The 19507-nt window shown below is 39.9% G+C and overlaps 2 protein-coding genes and 1 long non-coding RNA gene across 4 annotated transcripts; 2 read left to right on the top strand and 1 right to left on the bottom strand.

The window, feature by feature from the left end:
* Nucleotides 1-990: 990 nt before the first annotated feature.
* zgc:153913 (carboxypeptidase N subunit 2) lies at nt 991-3556 on the bottom strand. Of its 2 annotated transcripts, XM_034614486.1 has the most exons (3): nt 3327-3556; nt 1654-3230; nt 991-1585 (listed from the first exon to the last, which is right to left on the bottom strand). In XM_034614486.1, exon 2 carries the CDS (start codon nt 3222-3224, stop codon nt 1656-1658), a length of 1569 nt encoding a protein of 522 aa, XP_034470377.1. In that variant the 5' UTR covers nt 3225-3230; nt 3327-3556; the 3' UTR covers nt 991-1585; nt 1654-1655. The 2 variants fall into 2 exon arrangements, with proteins under 2 accessions (XP_034470377.1, XP_034470376.1); XM_034614485.1 differs by having other exon boundaries at nt 991-3230.
* Nucleotides 3557-4680: 1124 nt separating this feature from the next.
* cldn1 (claudin 1) lies at nt 4681-7815 on the top strand. Its single transcript, XM_034614462.1, has 4 exons — nt 4681-5075; nt 5893-6057; nt 6253-6337; nt 7170-7815. The coding sequence occupies exons 1-4, from the start codon at nt 4853-4855 to the stop codon at nt 7330-7332; spliced, it is 636 nt and encodes a 211-aa protein (XP_034470353.1). The 5' UTR covers nt 4681-4852; the 3' UTR covers nt 7333-7815.
* A 4228-nt stretch (nt 7816-12043) lies between these two features.
* Nucleotides 12044-12875, top strand: LOC117778712. The gene is made up of 3 exons (XR_004616831.1): nt 12044-12327; nt 12360-12654; nt 12759-12875. It is a non-coding gene; the product is annotated as an uncharacterized LOC117778712 (long non-coding RNA).
* Nucleotides 12876-19507: the final 6632 nt, after the last annotated feature.

Raw genomic sequence — 19507 nt, 5'->3', positions numbered from 1 at the left:
ACTTGCTAAAAGAAGCTAAAATACTAGAGTGGAGGGGAACTGCAGTGTGGGGTGAAAATCCTCTGTGGGTTCATCACCATGAGCGACACCTTTCACATTATATGTAGACTTATAACTACTGTTAATATAAAATATTGATCAGAGCAGCTTTGAGTACATAGTGAGTGTTATAACTGCTTACCCCAACGCAATCAAAACAACCTCAGAGACAGCCAAGCCCGTACAATATATTAATTAATTTAATCCATGTTTTGTCAATAAAATGTGTTTTTTAAGTTGGCAAATCTTATATACTTCCTTTTTCTTGCTGTTCTAAATAACTTATGTGATGATTTAAAAACCCAAGCTTCCCACTAAATAAAGAACATACACTTAACGTCTTCCATATGTCTTGTTGCTCCTTTCCTAACAACCCTTAATGTTAAATGCCTGTTTTACCCCGTAGTTTTAGTCAAGTGAGGATTACCCCCCGAACCTAAAGACCATCCTTCCAAACGCTGGAAACAAGACAGCCAGCACTTTTTGTCGTGTGAATTGTGATGTCATTCAACTCAGACTGAGGGCCCAATCGACCCCCTGGCCTTTGACCCTTATTAAGCCAGGGTTAGAGTGCTGTATTCAAGGTGTAGCCATCTGTGTGCCTTGTTGTGGCCCCACAGAGGTTTCCCTCCTCCCGTCCGCACCCTCGCTCTTTATCATCCCTGTGGTGATCCGAGGACGACTGGTTGGTCTCCATCCGTTTTCAAAGCGGTAGATGACAGAGTGGATGGTTCAATTAGACAAACTATGTCTAGAATATATGTTTGTCAAGGCAGTGTTGAATAACAACTAAATGTAATTACTCAAAATCTACTTTACACGTCTACTTCACTATATTGTATCGGGAAATATTGTACTAAACTTATCTGAATATCAAGATACCCAATGCATATTGATAAAAAGCAGAAGAAAATAATTTTCTAAAAGATCAGATGAAAAATCAAGTTTCCCATTTAAACCTTTCCTGTTGATATTATACAATATTCATGAGATATTACACATGTTTAACTGACTGTCTTCTCGAGTGCATCAGATCTTTTGGATCCCCAAACTGAAGAGCACCATAGGGACATTACTCACCACACCAGCAATCCTAGCTTATTGTGTTTTGATCATAGACTGAGGTCAATTTGCAGATCATGATTTTTTTTAAATGTATTATTAAATGTCTACATGAGGAAAGTATTATATTTTATTGACCTGTAACATGAACAGATGTTTCGATCTTTTTAACTGCAAAACATTTATTCTTAAGTTTTCTTCTAGAAAAACCGGTGAAGCCCGAATGCTGACAGTGTTTTACATAAAGAGCGGGTTTGCCGATCAGACACACGCCACAGTCAAAACCCACGTTGGCAGATGATTGACACATTTCTTTTAATTCTTTTAGAAGTGACAGGATGTTCAAAAGTAGTGAGTTGAACTTTGAACTTTACCACAAAAGGGTTCATCCACCTCTCTTATCACCCAGCAGCATACATGTCACTGGTTATCAGCTGGTTTGTTTACAGTGATGACTCTAACAGTCAGATCATACAATGAGAGTCTTTAAATAAAGAAAAAACAAATGCATGAGGACAGTATTTTCACAAAGAAAATTTAATAAACAGGGATCATTAGTGAACGGGGCCTTCGATCCTTGTGCCATTGCTGCATTCAGAATGTTCAGTTTTCAATACATGCTCCGTTATGCTGCCGTCGTCCTCCTGAAACTGCACCTTCACCGTCATGGGAGAACATTTATCCACTTTACATTTGACGATCATGGTGTCATCGAATGCTTGGATGCTACAGCTCCTGAGATCAGGCATCTCATCTGCAGACACCCGACACACCAGCTGGTCTTTGTCCACGGAGGCGACCACATGCTGTCTCAAAAAGCCGGGGCTGTTGCAGAGCACGCTGTCCTGCCTCTGTATGATATCGTTGTTCCTCAGCACCCAGTCGTGCAGGTACCACATGTGGCAGTCACATCTCCAGGGGTTTCCGTGAAGCCTCACCGTGTAGTCCACGATAAAGGGGTCGAAGAGGCCGGGCGGGAGTGTTTCCAGCTGGTTGTCAGACAAGTAGATTTGCTGAGTGAGCCACTGGTCGTTGAACAGTTTTGGTTCTAACCTCCTCAGATTGTTCTTGTGGAGGTGGATTGATATGATACCGGAGAGATTATAGAAGATTAGTTCAGGCAGCAACGAGAGCTGGTTTTCAGAGAGATCCAGATTCTCCAGCAGTGTGACATTTCTAAAAATGTCCTCAGGAAGGCTGGAGAGCTGGTTAGACGACAAGACGAGGTCGGTGAGAGATGTCAGACGGCTGAGAGAGGACAGCTCAGTCAGTCTGTTTCCTTTCAGGTTCAGCTCCCTCAAATTTGAGACGTTGAATCCAAACACCTCTTGACTGAAGGTTGTAAGAAGGTTTCCACGGAGGTTCAGTACATTTAGCTGGGTCAACACGGAGAAGATGCCGTCAGTGAGCTCTGATATCTTATTCCCTTCCAAGTGAAGCTCTGTCAGCTGGGAAATAGTGTGGAATGTGTCACACGTAAGATTGCTAATTAGGTTGTTGTTAACTTTCAGGATCTCCAGGCTCGTCAGACCAAAAAATGTTTCTCTTTTCACTTCTTCAAGTTTATTCTGTGACAAGTCCAGGACGCGGAGGTTGTGGAGGTTCAGGAAAAGAAACATAGGCAGATGGGATATGATGTTTCCCTTCATCTGCAGAGTTTCCATCTGTTTCAGGGAGTCAAACATGCCAGGGAGCACCGTCTTAAATCTGTTGAAGTTGAGCAGCAGTTTCGTCAAGTTTCTCTGCTGGGAAAAAGTCCCCATAAATAAATTCTCCAGCCAGGGGTTTCCACTGATCTCCAGCTCCTGCAGCTGAGTCAGATTCTCGAAAGCCTGAGCGTGAATGCTCCGCAGTGCGTTGTTTAAGAAGACCAGCTCGGTGAGTTGGGGGCTCTCCTCTAAAGTGTGAGGGAGCAGGTATGCCACGGCTGATGTCATTACAATCAATTCCTTGACCTGCCTGCACATGTTCTTGGGCAAAGATGTCATCCGTTCCTCTGCGCACAGAACCTGGAGCGGAGTGAAACACTGGCACCTGTATGGACATGAGGTTTGTGACTCCGTGTTGCTTTTGGGACAGAGAAGCAGCATCAGGAGCAGAGTCAGAGACAAGTGTTTGTCCATTTTCCACTGGAAACACAAAGACAGCTTGTATGAATTTACAGGGAACCAAAGCTGACATTAATGAGCTATCTTCATTTCTATAGATTAAGTACCATAACATACCTGTGTGTTACCAGGATCCTGCAGCCCTGAGTCTGATTTCCTCGTGGATCCCCGGGGGCGCACTGACACAAAGTGCAAACGTCAACAAGCCAGAGTGAGGCAAGACAAAACCTTTGGTCAGTTTCCAGATTCGGCCACAGTCTCATCTGCAAACACAACGTAGACGAAAGTGCAAATCAGGAAATCTCTTTCACAGAGAAGAATATTACAGAGGTTTTTTTGGCTCCTGTAAAATACGTGGGAGAAAGTTGTCTTTTTTCTATTTAATCAAGTCCGTCAGTGTTGAGTCACTGTTTGCCAAAAACAAAACAAATAGATCCAAGAGTCAAATGGGAAAAGTAGATCAATCTTTCTAGTGATTAGTTCCACGTATTTTACTCATTCAACCTCTATTTATTTTATTAATTTTAATTTAATCTGAATGTTTTTTGAGGTACAAACAACAGCAGTGTAGAGTAATCAACTCAGAGTCACGTGACTCTGAGTTGATTACTATTTGATATTATATTTTATATTTTATATTTTATTTGCTTGTAATATTCTGAGCATTGCTCGAAGAGAGCCTGTGACCCAAGCATTTCATTGCCAGCAACTGCTAAATGTAATTGTTGTGCATATGACAATAAACTCTTGAATCTTGAATCTTGAATCTTGAAAAAAACTAGTATAGCAATCAGTAGAGGTGATACGCCAAGGCCCAACAGCCATCCTATGAAACCACATTTACATCCACATTTTTATTTGGATCTGCACCAAATTTCACACACTCATAAATATCAGTCCCCCTTTTTTTCATCGAGATCCATGAATTATTATCTGAGAAATCAATAAGAATGTTTAAAAACACCCCATCTTCCCTGACCGCATCCCTTCACTAAATTTTGTGGTAATCCAACCAATACTTTTTATGTAATCCAGACGAACAAAGAAATGCAGGCAAAAACATCTCATTTTCATTATAATTGAAATGTTCAAAACAATCATATACAGTGCAGCACAAAGACATTGGACCAATGAAGCATGAAGAAGGGAGCTTGGAGTTTTAAAAGATGTACATTCTTCACGAGGACAGTGTTTCCAGATAAAGTTTGTGTTGTAAATTATCCCAAGAGTGTGTGTAATGTTCCATATATAGAAAAAAGTAAAAGACAGGATGTATTTTGCTTTCGAGGTGCAGGACAAAAGGAAACAACCACACAGCTTTGTGCTTAGTGTTTGCCTCTTGCCTTTTAAAGCTGGTAGGAGGTGTGGGGGTCGCTTTAACATCACATCCACTAGGTGTCGCCCTGCCCCTCCTAACCTCAATCAGAGGTTGCCAGCATTCCTGGATTCTTGCTCACCTCCAGCTTATTCCCTGAGGATGCACAGGTAGACTCCATTGTCCAGGATCACATCCACCACCCAGAACCTCCTGGAACTACTTGCAGGGAGTTTTGTAGTTTTTTTAGTCTTTACAGAACCCGAGGAGGTTTGACCTTTTCATTTTTGTTCTGATTTGAATACTTTACCATCTCTGAAGTGAAGCGATGGCCAACCCAGGAATACAGCTCCTCGGCTTCACACTGGCCTTCCTGGGCTTCATCGGCTCCATAGCATCCACAGTCATGGTGGAGTGGAAAGCTTCGTCCTATGCAGGAGACAACATCATCACGGCTCAGGCCATGTACGAGGGACTGTGGAAGACCTGTGTTTCACAGAGCACGGGTCAGGTTCAGTGCAAAGTCTATGACTCTCTTCTGCAGCTACCAGGTAACATTGTTTTACATCATGCCTTCATCACACTGTTAATAGATTCCATTATGAATATCAACAACTGAACAAATATGTGACAAATAATGGTTGTGGGAAGGAAATGAGCCATAATGAACCACGAATGGTCTGTTATTCTAACAATGTTGGATTTGTTTTTAATGGCAACTTCATGGAATTCAAATTATAAATGTATTCAATGTTTTGACTAGTGTAGGAATCGCCTATATAACGTGTAAAACAAACAAAATATCTCTGGTCATTCAAACCTCCCTACAATAGCCTTTTCTCCCCATGTTAGACCTGTTGCGTGCACAGACATGTCAGTCAAATACCAGCAGCTGCAGCCTGATTCCAAAGATTCTATTCCCACTGAAATCCATTCAAAAGGAATTAGAAGCTGTGGATACCGTTCCATTTCAAATGTAAACATATCTGTGTAAATAGATTTTTTTTGTCCTATTCAATAAAAGACCACTGATATCAGCTTCATCAGCAGAAACCGATGTTGAAGGAGTGAGAACACCTCAGCTGGATGAGACTCATGTTGTTGGCGTTCCCGCCTGTTTTGTCTCAGCTGAAAACAAGAGGATGTCCACTGAGATTAATGTTTAACTGATGATATTGGATGTCGTAAAAACAAGTGTGGTTTTCATAGGTTTGACTTAAAAACTAGAATATCACTCCACAACCACATTTAAAGTCCAAAGATCCAGATTTTTATTTGGATCTGCACCAAATTTCTATGAAAGAAAAAGCTCCAGAAAGTGGATGAATCTGCATGAAACCTGATCCTGTGTTGTGTCCTTGTCTCCAGGGATTGTTCAGGGCGCTCGAGGCCTGATGTTGTCCGCTGTCTTGCTTTGCTTTATTGCAATCATGGTGGCGGTGGTGGGCATGAGGTACACCACCTGCTTGGCGGAACAGCCGGAGCAGAAGGACAAGGTGGCGCTGGTTGGCGGGATCGTCTTCATCATTGCTGGTCAGAATCCACACACACACACACACACACACTGGAAAATACACACACTCATACCTGGGATGTAGGCTTATCCCTTGTCCTTTTGCAGCAAATCTCAAACAGGATTAGACTTGTCATGAATATGTGTGGTTTTTTCAGATGTTTTAACCTTTAAAATGCAACAACATGAAGTTTCTCTGCTCGTTGGTTTTCCAGGTCTGCTTGCTCTGGTTGGAACATCCTGGTATGGCCACAGAATAGCACAGGAGTTTTACAACCCATTTACTCCCACTAATTCAAGGTGAGCAACTGTGGGTAAAAGATCAGGTATGACTGAGGGTTTGTGGAATGATGCAGGGGACTGACATGGACTCACATCTTTTGTCCTGCTGTTGTTCTCCTGCCAGGCCAAGTTTTCATTTGGTTCATCATCCAATTGCTTGAGATTTGGGGAAATAGTGGAACAGCAACAGTCCCCTTGAATTCAATCAAGCTGCATCACATTTCACACATTGTACCCTGAATGTGAATTCTTCCCTGGGAAGTCAGTGAAAGTATAAATCTTTCTTTATAATGTTAAAGAAAGAAAAACTGAATCCTGAATCCGCCCCCAGATCTGGATTTGCACCAAAATTTGATGGATTCTTATTGAACCCATTCCCCATTCTTCCACCCAGTTTCATGGAAATTCAGTCAGACGTGTTTGTGTAATCCTGCTTAAAAACCAACAAACCAACCAAAAATCAGACAGACTCAGGTGAAAACATCCCCCCGTGAAACTGTGACCTGCAGGCTGTTAGCATAATATGTAAAACCTCAACATGTCATGACTTGATTTGTACACTTTGGTTGTGGACAGAGCCAGGTAAGCTATTTCTATCTCTTTTCAGTCCTTATGCTAAGCTAAGTTAATACCTAATGGCCATATAGCTTCATATTTAGTGTACAGATGTAGAAAAGGCAAATAAGAATATTTCATATAAGGTTATTTTGTTTATTGATAGTTTTTCTGTACACAGATATATGACATATGCTTACGTTTATGTAGTTCATTTAAGAATAATGATGTAAACAATGGTAAATCTTTTCCATGTTCACCTAAGTACATAAGATAATGTGTGCGTCATTCACAGGTATGAATTTGGAAGTGCTCTGTATGTGGGATGGGGCGCTGCAAGTCTCGTCATCATAGGAGGCTCCTTCCTCTGCTGCGGCTGCCCCACCAAAGCCTCAGGGAAATCTTCACGCTACCCAGCATCCAACTCTTCTGGACCGGCAGGCAGGGATTACGTGTAGAGGGGCCATCCCTCCCTTCAGCCTCCGCTCGTGGAGGAGTGATATATGTGTTTGCAGCTGCTGTAAGGGGTTTTTGTTCATAGTTGAGGAAATAAAGGTTTTTGGTTCGTCCATATGAGAATCCACACATAGTAAAGACTGATTGTCATGAAAGAAATATTCTGACACTTTCACATGTGAACAATGAATCAATAGTAGAAATGACAGCAACAGTAAATTGTGTAACTTGAAATTTAATTGTAAACCATAATCATTAACTAAGAACTCTAAGTACATCAAAATTTGTTGACATTTATTTTACATCATAATCCTTTTTTTGAATTTAAACATTCAAAAAAGTATAACTTTGCCCACAATAGACATCTCAGGGGTCTGTACAGTCTTTGCAGCTAATAACCACTTGAGTTAGATTTGTGTTACTTTGCTTTGTTCGGATGCATCATTATTATTTTATCACATGTAAAATAAAATCTTTGTTACTCTCATATGATGTCATTGTTATATATAATGGTTGTTTTTTATGTGTCACACACAGTTGTACATAGTGATGAAATATATGCATACATTTAAAATAACAGTATTAAACATTAATTCATTAGGTTCTATTCTTCATGGGGTCCAACAGCTTTACATTTGACTCAGATACAAATTAACATTACAAAATAAACATCACATCACACACACACACACACACACACACACACACACACACACACACACACACACACACACACACACACACACACACACACACACACAAGGTGGCTGTGGCTCAGGAAATAGGGAGGGTCGTCCACCAGATGGTTGATTGTACGATCCCTGCTCAACAGCAAACTGAACCCCAGGCTGTGCCGACAGTGTGTGAATGGTGTGTGATTGAATATATAAATACAGTCCATTAGGTCCATTTACACACACAGCACAACAACAATAACAGCAACAAAAATAGAGACAAGCTCCTAACAATACAACAATCAAGAACAATACTTCAATTAAGGAGCGTATCCATGAGTGTTGGCAATCAACAACATAATGTGTTGGACGACTCTGACCCAGCAACCGACCTGACAGATACCCATGAGCAACAGGATTCCTTGTTTATACTTCACTGTGTCTACACATTTATATGTTCATGAACACAATGAAGACGAAACAGGACCAAGAAGCTTGGAAACAGGGAAGTGAAGGCAGGAGGTGGCCAGTGTGAGACCTGACTTCTGTTAATGGTCAGCCTATGTGAACGCAAGTGTGGACAAGCATATAAGTGTGTGTGTATGTGGGTGGGTGGGTGAGTGAGGAAAAAAACACCTCCCATCCCACCTCCACCATGTTTCCCCCCTTGTGCGAGAGCCAGGCCACAGTGTAATCGTCATCATGAGGAAGGAGGAGATCTGTGAATGAAATACATCATTATTGTTCTATTAGCGCTGATGTGACAGAGAATCATTACACTAATACAAACTGTAGAAAAGTCATAACCAAAATAAATAGCATGTGGTTTAAAGCTCCAATGATGGAAGAACATGAAACATAGAGAAAACAATCCTTTACAGAGTTACCTGATTTGTAAAAGCAATTAAAAAGGTTTGTCTTTAGTTTCCAACATGTCGTCTTCTGCAGAAATGTGTTGCCTCAGGGAAGAAAAAAGTAGAAACAGGGCGATGTGAAGCAGGGGATAGTCTCCTGACAGGAATACCTCAGAACACCAGCTCCTGTCCCAACACGTCTGCTCACACAAGTCAAGTCTGCCACATCATGAAAACACCTCAGAGCATTTATACACGTTTCTCAGCCTGTGCGTTATCATCACACAGAAGAATTACAGAACATTTAAAACCTGCCATCCCACCAGCGCATGTACACACACAATATGATTCTATCTAAAGTTCTATCTGCACTACCGATACACAGCTGTCCTCTAACACTGTATGTACAGTGGTTGTCCGGCAGACAGCTCCACCCTGTGGTAAACCATGAGTGTGCTGCACAAACAACACTGAAGATTTAACTGGAGAGACAATCTGCTGTATTCAGAATAATGTTGGATCATTAAATCAAACTTTTTAATCCGTTGAAGGGGAAAAAATACAAATAGGAAAACACAATACACACAAAGATAATATTCCTAACTGTGTACTATAAAAAAGGGAATCTACTTATTTGCCACCTTTCCAGGTTTAAGTGCATCAACAAGTAAATTTGATTCAAAAATACTAATTTCCATTGGTACACTTCCATAGGTTACTTCTCATTCGTTCAACTTCCGATTGGTCAAAATACAGCATTTCACTGTTTGGTTCCTGCTCCATTGACTAGAACAAACAAGCTTATGAGCAAACTGAGGGAGCAGGTTAATGATTCAAAGGCAAAACCGGAAGTGTGGAAGTGTTGGGCCTGAATAAAGACTCCAGTTAAAAGTTCTAAAGTTCAGAATGAATGAAGTCTTCCTGAAACAGAGAGAAAAGTACAAAATGAGAAAGAGCACTGAGCGTTCAGGTTCGGTGGATGCGATGGGGTGTGGGGAAGAACTTTCAGGAACTAATCTGGTTTCATATGCAGCTGTCAATAATGCTACTTTGTCAATTTGCTGTAAACCCAAACTACAGTTAAGGGCATACAGATGGGGGGGGGGGGGGGGGATACGGGTAATGAGGGACACCTAAGATCAAGTCGGTTTAGTTCCTCTTCTAACAAAATATAACCTGTTATTGTTATTTTTGTTTGCTGCTGATTGAATTTTAATTATATTTAAACATTTGATACACCTTTAATAGAATGTTCTATATGAATTTGATAATTTCTTCATTTAAGATAGGGTTCTTTAAGAGAACAATTTGACTTTATTATGTCAATATGAATTTATGATATTTCTACGAATAATATACATTTTCTTCTTTATTTTTTCATAATGCTTAAAAATGTGTAATACCGAGCTCGACATACATGAAGCAAGGTGATTTAAGTTTTTTTTAAAAGCCTAATACAAGTGTCCCAGATTACAAAGTGACCTGTCCCAGTTTAAATTAATTGTTTTTTGGCACAAAGAACACTAGAAGCAGAGCCATGTCTCCTCTGAGTATGACATCTCCATTCTTTCTTCTGATTTGGTTAGAAAACATCTTGAGAATTACAGTCATGTATATTATGTTGATCTAATGTGTAAAACAGATATTGGAATAAGTCGCAGAAGTCAAAATCGCAAAAAATGTCCCAGATTACCTGAATTTGCCCTAAAATGATTCATGAAGGGCAAAATTTGAATATGAATTTAATTTTTTTTTTAAACACTGACTGAGAGGAACAAGTTGGAGGTGTGAGTGTTAAACAATGTTTATAGGAGAGGGAAATTGAGGAAGGTGACCTGCTCTTTCATAAACTTAATCCTTTAATTCTTTTATTCAGTTTTGTCCAACATATATTTATATAATATATAAGATGAGAGAATAAAATATCCTGTATAAATAAGTCCTCAATAAGCACATGGGAAAAATATTCTGTACTGCAAGCAAGTGTCAAAAGTCACCTTTGCCACTAGGGGGCATCAGAGGCCATGTTTTGAATCACTTTTCACAGAGTGACACAACGTTTAAAAACTTTATCAGAATTATTATTATAACCATAATTTACATCTGTTAAAATCTAATCACAGGAGGTGACATATAGTGTTTACTTTGATTTTAAGTTAGTGTTGTGTTGCTGTTAAAGAGACACCACACTGACTTTAAGATCTAAGAGTTTTGTCAAGTATGGAAATATAAACCCTGATGATGTCATCTCTCATCGAATTGCAGGGTCTTGTATTTTTAGAGCTCGACTAAAAGTCAAAGCATCTTGGTCTGTTACTCTGCAAAACATTGACCTGTTTTCTATTTCTTTTCTCCCCTGTAAGTTCTCTGACTTCATGAAAATGTGTGCTCAATCGCTGGAGTGACCCAATACACATGTGTATTGATTTGCCACTGAAAATAGTGACTAGTGTGACTCTGATTCACCAGATATTGCAGAGCCCAGCAGTTTCAGGAAAATACTTAACACTTTTTAAAGAAAGGTACTCTAAATATTTGACATATTTTTGAATACGTACGTCTTCAGCAGGAAACAGTGGAGTTGGGGCTGAGAGTTTCAGAGAGAAGTTATGAGAGAATATACTTGATGGTTTCACGCTTTACTGGGATTTGTTGCCTGTACCAACACTATAAGAAGGCATAACTAAGCCTTACCATCATTAAATTACAATAATACTATATTCAAAATTAATAATAAAGAGTGTTATCACTTACTGGATAGTATATTAAATGTGAAATTTAATCTTGGATTAAAGAAAGAGCCACTGAAACCACACTAAAACCGCCCAAAAGGAACAAATAGAATATTTTGCATTCTTTCCACCCACACTGGACGGTAGCTCATGACTCTCATCAGCGCTGAGAGCAGACTCCCAGCATCTTAAGTGTAAATGTTTAGGATTCTTAGAGGATAGACAAATGGGTCAAAGTGTGCAAACTTTAAATACCAGTGACCTGTGACATATACGCAGATTTAACCTTTGACCTCCGGCCCTGCTTATCGTCCCACAACCCTAAGAAGAGTCTTACATGAATATAAGATAATCCTATTTTGCCAAAGGTTCTGTGCCGCGTGCGCACAACTGCTCGATGCAAAGCCTCTGCACCAATACTTTTCTGTATTATATCAAAAATGCTGTCACATAACACATAAAATATAAAATATGGGGCTATATGCAGCAGTAAATTCAATTCAGGAGGACTTGTTTATAGAGTTTGTAAAAACGTCTGGATGCTTGGACTGATGAAGTGCGTCGACAGAGCAGCACTTAACTTGAGGGCTTCTCCACTCTCCAGTACTGGAGCTGGAGAGGATCCAGACGCTGTGATCAGCAAAGTGCAGCAGCTGCCACACGGCACAGAAAAATCATTACCAACAACATATTACTGTAATGTATTTAAATTAAAACAAATTTAAATGAAAACTTTTGTGTGATTTACATCTGGGTTTTTAGAATTCAGGACTTGGTAGGAGTATTTTTTCAACTCTTAAATACAAGGTGAGTGAGTAGCTGTAAAGATATGAAAACATCTGCCACGGTTTGTTGTTGCCTGAAAGCAGAGGTGCCCTCTCACCTGGTTTCAAAGTCACAGGCTTGTGTGAGCGTAATGCTACAAGCAGCCTGAGCAGAGATCCTCCCTGGAAGCTGAACACTCCCAAATCAAAACAACCTGGGGCCACATTCAGCCGCACCTATTGACGAAATAATAAGAAAACTCCTTAGATCCTGCTTTCTGTAAACATGTGCCCTCACAGGTAAGACTAAATGCTGGTAAAGATAAAGGTTATTCACAAAGCTCCTCACATTAAGCTCAATTAATTCTTGCATTAGGAAAAGGGGGGGGGATGAGTCTAAAAAGGCCCAATTTTAAATAAAGGAGAAATTAGGGTTATTAATTTATTTAAGATTAACTTCTATGGATGTTTTAAATGAGTGGTAGGGCATCTTTGCACGAAGAATCCTGTTTTTGTTCTAGAATCTCTGTGTAGCTCACGTTCCTCTGCTTTACGACTCCTCACTGGCGCAGCTCAACCAGAAGAAATGAGACATTGATCTGCTGCACGATTCTCCCACATCTGCTCCGAACACCTGTGAAAAGAATGCATCAGAGTTATGGTCCTCCTCCTCCTCCTCCTCCTCCTCCTCCTCGCACTCAGTTGCTCTCACAAGTTTCCTAGATCACTCCAAGGCTACGACTGAGTTAGAGGCTTTTTAAGAGAATTATTTTTAAAAAATGTGTGAGAAAGAAAAATCGGAATTTCTGACATTATGGCAGTTATAAAAAGTGAAATGGAATAAGTAAATCTACACGAAAATTTGAGATTACAGTCAGACATTTATGAGATTTTGTGCAAGAGGAGCACAGCACAATAGATTCAAAATGGGACTGGGTTATTTTCTCTTTGTGACCTTTTGTTTCTCTTGTTTGTTTGTTTGTTTTCTCCAATCTCTGTCTGCCCCTCCCCACCTCACCCAGCCCTCCATCAGCAGCTCACTAGTGATCATCGGATCTGACCTGGAAACCTTTGCCCTCGGCTTCAGTTTCACCCAAAATAAACCCACACAACCAATTCTAGGCTATAGCTGTAGCTGCTCCCTGGAGATAAACAGCTGTGATTTCAATTCATTTGTGACTTTAAACGAAAGATCTCTACTAATTTATTTTCATAGAATATGTAAAAAAAAAAATCTTGTAAAGTAGCAACGTTAAAGTCCCCCCCAACACTAATACGCTGTTGCATAGATTCTGGTCATCACGATTACAGAAATAATAGGCTTATGATAATGATCATAACAGTAAAAAATATAATTTGTAATGACCATCCATCCACCATAAGATCCACCTCAACCTCCTGCTAACTCTTTAAACTAGGTCACATGACTTCCCCCTTTACCTCCGTCATAGTTGCTATGGCCACCAGAGGTCACCTTACATTAAAAACCAGTCTGTGTTGACTGTTTGGGACAGATAGCCTCCAGGTGATAGGCTGGGGATCAAAACATCTTGTTTTGATTTTTAAAATTGTAATATTAGGTTTCAAATGTTTTCATCTGATATAATGTAAGATATAGTTCACAACACTGACCATCAATGTAATTAGTCCGTCAGCGATTATGTGTTTGTGATATTAGGTTTAGCTGCATTGCCCATGCAGTGCTTTGGAACCTTGGGCTTATCTCTGCCATGATGATGATACTTTACTTTGTCTCTCTGATGTAATCCACGGGCGTTCACCCCCGGGTCCCACGGCTGGATACAGAGACGCAGTAGTAAACACATGCAAACAGAAACACACACATTTTCAGGTCAGATCATCGTTGAAACTCAGTGAGACGTTAAGGTTTCTCATCCAGCTTGACAGGAAGTATAAATATTTTATATGTGTGTGTGTGTGTGTGTGTGTGTGTGTGTGTGTGTGTGTGTGTGTGTGTGTGTGTGTGTGTGTGTGTGTGTGTGTGTGTGTGTGTGTGTGTGTATGTGTCATATTGACTTAATCAGCTCTCATAGCGATGCACCTCATGGTTTATAAGCACTTACTCAGACTCTGCTGACCTCATTCAACACCTGGATTGCTCTCTGTGCAAAAAGCGATTGGTGTCTCCATGGAAACCAGGGTCTCTATACATCTGTATTTGCCAGGAGTAAACACCAGCACTACCTTCAATGTTTCCATCCCCTGTGAACACATGATGACACATGTTTATGTCATGCATGTTTGTGATGTGAATAAACTCTGTCCAGAGACATTGCATTTGTCTCTTACACATGACCATGTTATGTAAAGTCCATGTTATGTAAAGCGTGAATAATTTAAGTGATAGAACAGTTATATAGTTAAAGCAATATGATGAAGTAAAGTATCATCAGACATGATTAGCCTCAGAGGAAATACTTTTCTTGGACTAATTCGCTTCGACAGGGAGTTGTAAAGCTTGGACACGAATATAAGAACATACAATGTCCCAGTTGAAGCAGCGGTGCATTTCTCTCTGCATCTGCTTTTAAGCTGAAAGGATGATACAAGACTTCCTTCAGCTCCAAGGCCTTTTCTCAGAGTCCAACATTTACACATGTTCTATAATTTTATTTTCAAAAACCGGACCAGCAGTCAGCCCCCACTTGACATTTCATTGCTGAATTACAAGCTTTGCACGTTTCCTTTTTCCTTCGAGAGGAGTATTTCCAAAGTCTCTCTCCCTGTGGCAGATGCAGATCGTGGATCCCAGGCAGAAGTCTCCAAAATATCCAGAACGACGTGCATGGCCAAGTGTTGGATGTGAGTGATACTAAACCCACCCACAGAGACGCTGCCAGGGGTCGCGGCGCTGCCTCCTCCCATCTGCAGGAGAGTGGGAGCCAATTGGATTCAAAACAGCTCACCTCTGCTTCCCAGTGTAACGCCACACCCTAACCTGGCACCAATGAGGAGCTCTGCACTAATCTTTTGCGGTGATATAGAGCTTTCATTGGCTATAGATTTACTGTTATACTTCTGGAAAGAAAAGACAGCAACAGAATTTGACTTCAGCCACAAAGTATTCTGAACAATATGTCCTAAAATGTTTTCGCTTTTTCTTTTTACAATCTCATTATTTCTCTACTACTTGATACAGGAAATTGTTGAGGGTTTTTCTGGGTTATCTTAATCTCGAGAGCCTCTTAATGCAACTACAACCTTTTTTTGCAAATTCTTTAGAACTCCTTTTTAAATGGTTTTCATAAATTGTCAGTAAAGTAATTGAGACAGTTTTTGGCCTTGAGCCTTTATGAATTGAAAAACAACCTTTTTGTGGGTTTTGTTTTTTGATGTACATTGTATGTATGCGATGTCATGTGCGCATGAATAAAACGGTTGTTGTTATTTATCTGTATCTGATTGTAACTGTAATTGTTTTTCCAACTCTTACATACTGAGAGTTGCTCTGTACGAGGTGGATTTTTCCCTTCAAAGAACCACTGACATGTTTCTCTTGGAGCCTTAAACAGACACAGCGAACTCTCCACGTGGTGAACACATGGTTCTAATCATGTTATATGGAAAGACACAAATAAATCTTGATTTTGTGGTTCTCAAGTGTGATCCTTTTGCTTTTCACTACTTTGGTTTGGATGAAGTAGAATGTCCTACGTTGCTCCCGCAGATTTTAAACATTAAACTGCATCAAAGTTAGCAATAAAAATGCACATTGGGACTTTTTTCTTTGCTCTTTTGAAAATGTCAAACAATAAACATATGAAAAATATATACTAGGATAAAAGTATTCAACATGTGACTAATGTTAAATAAACAGTCCGATCCGATTCAATGTTGAATTACAGTCTGGATCCTCTACTGTATCTGGATCCATCCACACAGACACGGACGTCTCTGCAGCCTCATAGCGTCTGACATTTCTCAAACACTGTCACAAAGACTTTTGATCTGTGTGACGTTGATGTTGTCCCCAAAAGTCCACTGAAATATTTCTCTTTGAGTCTTAAACAAATACAGCAAACTCTCCACGTGGCGGACACATGGTTCTGATCACGAGACATTAGACGCCAGAAATAAATCTGTGTCCCAAACACACGCTGGCTTTGTCTTCTCCTGGAGACACAGCTGGCCACGGTCATGGATTCAAAACACCGCTTCTCAATATTTAGTGCTTTTGATATTCACTGTTTTCTTTGCACATATGTTGAATTTCAGTTCCGTGTTCAGAATGGGCCTCATGATCTGAACTGTTAATTACACATTGTCAAGTGTATCGAAGTATCTAGGTCAAATCCCAGCACAGAGTTGCACAACTCCAACTGTGCAAGGTTTTTAATCTGTGAGGGGTGACTGATAGGTTTAAGGTTAGTGACCTCGCACATTGATTACTCAACCTCGTCTCCTGCTACACTATGTTGTATGTACACAATACAGATCACTCCTTTGTAGATAGTGCCCTGTGTACTGCTGGTGAGCGGCCCTCCAGGACTGGGGTCGTCATCCACTCTCCCTCTGCCAGTGACCACTTCTTCACCGTGATGTAAGTATAGGCATGTCCCTGTGCAGCGTGGATGATCAGCCCTTGAGGCCGAGCAAGTGGATGACTGAGCCCAATGTTGTCTGTTCTCTCACACAGCGCTGACTTGGGACTTTCAGTCACCCCAATCAGAAGAACCACAGAAGTTATTAACCCTCTCTGCACGTTGCTCGTGTTGCATGTCCATGTTCCGAGAACTTTATAACTAATCTACCTCAACATTTGGGCACAAACGTATCAATCATCCCTCAAATATCAGGGCATCACATTATATAAACTGAGCCTGTATTTACCTCCACCAAGAAGGTTATAGATTCACCGTTTTTCATTTGTTTGTTGGTTTTCCAACATTTTCCTTGATTTCTCAGAGAATAAATCCTGGATATTGATGACAAAAATCTGGCATATTTAAGGAACTGATATCTATGAGTGTGTGTCATTTGGTGCAGCTTGATTTTAAGTGGACTGTCTGGCGTGGTCTTCACTCTCCTGAGTGCCATTCTAGTTTGTTTGTTTGTTAGAAGGATTATGCAAAAGAACTGCGCAACCAATTCCATGTAATTTTATGGAGGGGGAGATTTGACCCGAGGAAGAACACATTAAATTGTGGTTTGGCTTCAGATCAGGGGGCGGATGCAGGAATTTCTTTAACCTTGTAAGATTGGTCTTTTTTCCCCCTAACATTTCCTTTATTTCTCAGAGAATAATTCATTATAATTTATCAGATTTTGATGAAAGAACTCAGGCAGGATTTGGAGACTGATAATTATGAGTGTGTGCAATTTGGTGCAGATCGAAATAGAATCTACATCTAGTGAATTTAAATGTGGTTTCATAAGGGAACTATTAGGCCGGTATGAGCTGTATGTAAAATCATAGTGCTTAATGACTGTTGTCAGTATGTAGTGGAGTAAACATTACAATGTTCGCAGTTGAAATGTCATAGACGGCCAGTATAAAGTAAAACAAACTGAAATAACTCAGTAAAAAGGATATAAATTTGTCCAGTGCTTGATTCAATACAGGTTGTTACAGTCCATCGCTGTAAAGAGACGACTGTAACTATCACCAAACTCTGCCCTCTGTGGCACTTTCTCTCTCATTTGTAGCTCGTTGTTTTGTTTTAGCCTCAGGTTTCCCTCCTGGCTGCTTCAGACAACCATGTTTCCATTAGCAACCAGCAGCAGTTTTCAGCAGACTGATGTTTGGATGGGGGTGGGAAGAGACTGAGGCCCATTGGAGCACAAGAAACTGACTGATGACTAAACAGGGGAGACTTTAAGTAAATAAAAAACTTCTGGTGAATATTGTCTGGCAGGGAAGCATGGCTGTCCACACCGGCCAACAGAGGGAGTTACTGGGACATCAGTTCAGGGAAGTGACCATTTCAAATGGGAAACTGGTAAAAAACATAAACATGAGCTGCAGTTAGACTCAGATATGTGTTTTTATTCTGTGAAATTCATTCATAAATTAATTTGATTACCTGGCATCAGTAATGATGGAAATAAGACACTCTCCTCTGTTAAAAATACACCTGTCATTCAGAGTATTTCATTTTACACATACAGTAATATTTAGAGCAACTGTGTAACTGTGATAGACTGTAAATGGCAAACAGAGAGGCATTATATTGGTATGGTATTCTAAATGTAGATTTAGATTTTTAAGTGTAGTTTTGAGTCAAACAAACATTTTAACTTGATTGTAATTGGAATAATTTAACACGTTTAGAATTAATGAAGATAAAATTATGAAAAACATTAATCTTCATAGAATAATAATCTGAGAACGTTAAATGACAGTAGAGATTGTTTGAGATTGAAGGACTTGGTTTTGCACAGCACATGCTATGAACAAACAGTATTTTATTGTATCTTATTTTATTTTTACATTTGGGGAAAAACATGTAATTCTGGAAGTTACATAGAAGAGAAGAGCAATGCCAGTTTCACTTAACTGTAAATGTATTCATTGAACTTTCCCAGTATGCAAATGTGCTCACATCACATGACCAAAGGTTACACACACACACACACACACACACACACACACACACACACACACACACACACACACACACACACACACACACACACACACACAAAAACGACAAACAACAATATTTGATCACAGTACTAAAGTTAAAGAAACTGGACAGGGTGACTGCTCCATCTGGTACTGCTTCAGTAACAATCGAAAAAAAACAATTTGAAAAAAATAAACAATAAACAATTTTGTAAATGTTGGAAGAGCAATGCTACTACAAGAAATTCAGTAACGCACATCCTGCATCGGCTCTTTCCTGTTTTTATCCAGTTCATTACAAAAAGCTTGTATTATATAAATATTGTTTGAAAATGAAACAGAAATCAAGGCAAGATGTTCGTCTTGGCAGGATAATAACAGCTAAAGAAAGAGGAACTCAGGGCCATTAGATCAGATCCTGTTTAGCTTTCTACAATACTGGCTTTAGACTGTATTTAAATATACATGTACATCAGACCATGGGTAAGGGACATAGGCTGAAACTTTATGACTGTTAAAGGGATAGTTCACTGAAAAATGGAAATTCCCTCATTATCTACTCACCAC

Source organism: Hippoglossus hippoglossus, chromosome 17 (assembly GCF_009819705.1).
Source record: "Hippoglossus hippoglossus isolate fHipHip1 chromosome 17, fHipHip1.pri, whole genome shotgun sequence".
Classification (NCBI taxonomy): domain Eukaryota; kingdom Metazoa; phylum Chordata; class Actinopteri; order Pleuronectiformes; family Pleuronectidae; genus Hippoglossus; species Hippoglossus hippoglossus.
The sequence above is the reverse complement of the archived record's forward strand: the minus strand, read 5'-3'. Positions and strand labels throughout refer to the sequence as shown.

Excerpts from the sequence above, each read along its gene's own strand:
- zgc:153913 (XM_034614485.1), bottom strand. The coding sequence starts at position 3,224 with ATGGACAAACACTTGTCTCTGACTCTGCTCCTGATGCTGCTTCTCTGT.
- cldn1 (XM_034614462.1), top strand. The coding sequence starts at position 4,853 with ATGGCCAACCCAGGAATACAGCTCCTCGGCTTCACACTGGCCTTCCTG. Across the intron at positions 6,058-6,252 it reads GATCGTCTTCATCATTGCTG|GTCTGCTTGCTCTGGTTGGA; the intron begins GTCAGAATCCAC and ends TTGGTTTTCCAG. Across the intron at positions 6,338-7,169 it reads TTTACTCCCACTAATTCAAG|GTATGAATTTGGAAGTGCTC; the intron begins GTGAGCAACTGT and ends CGTCATTCACAG.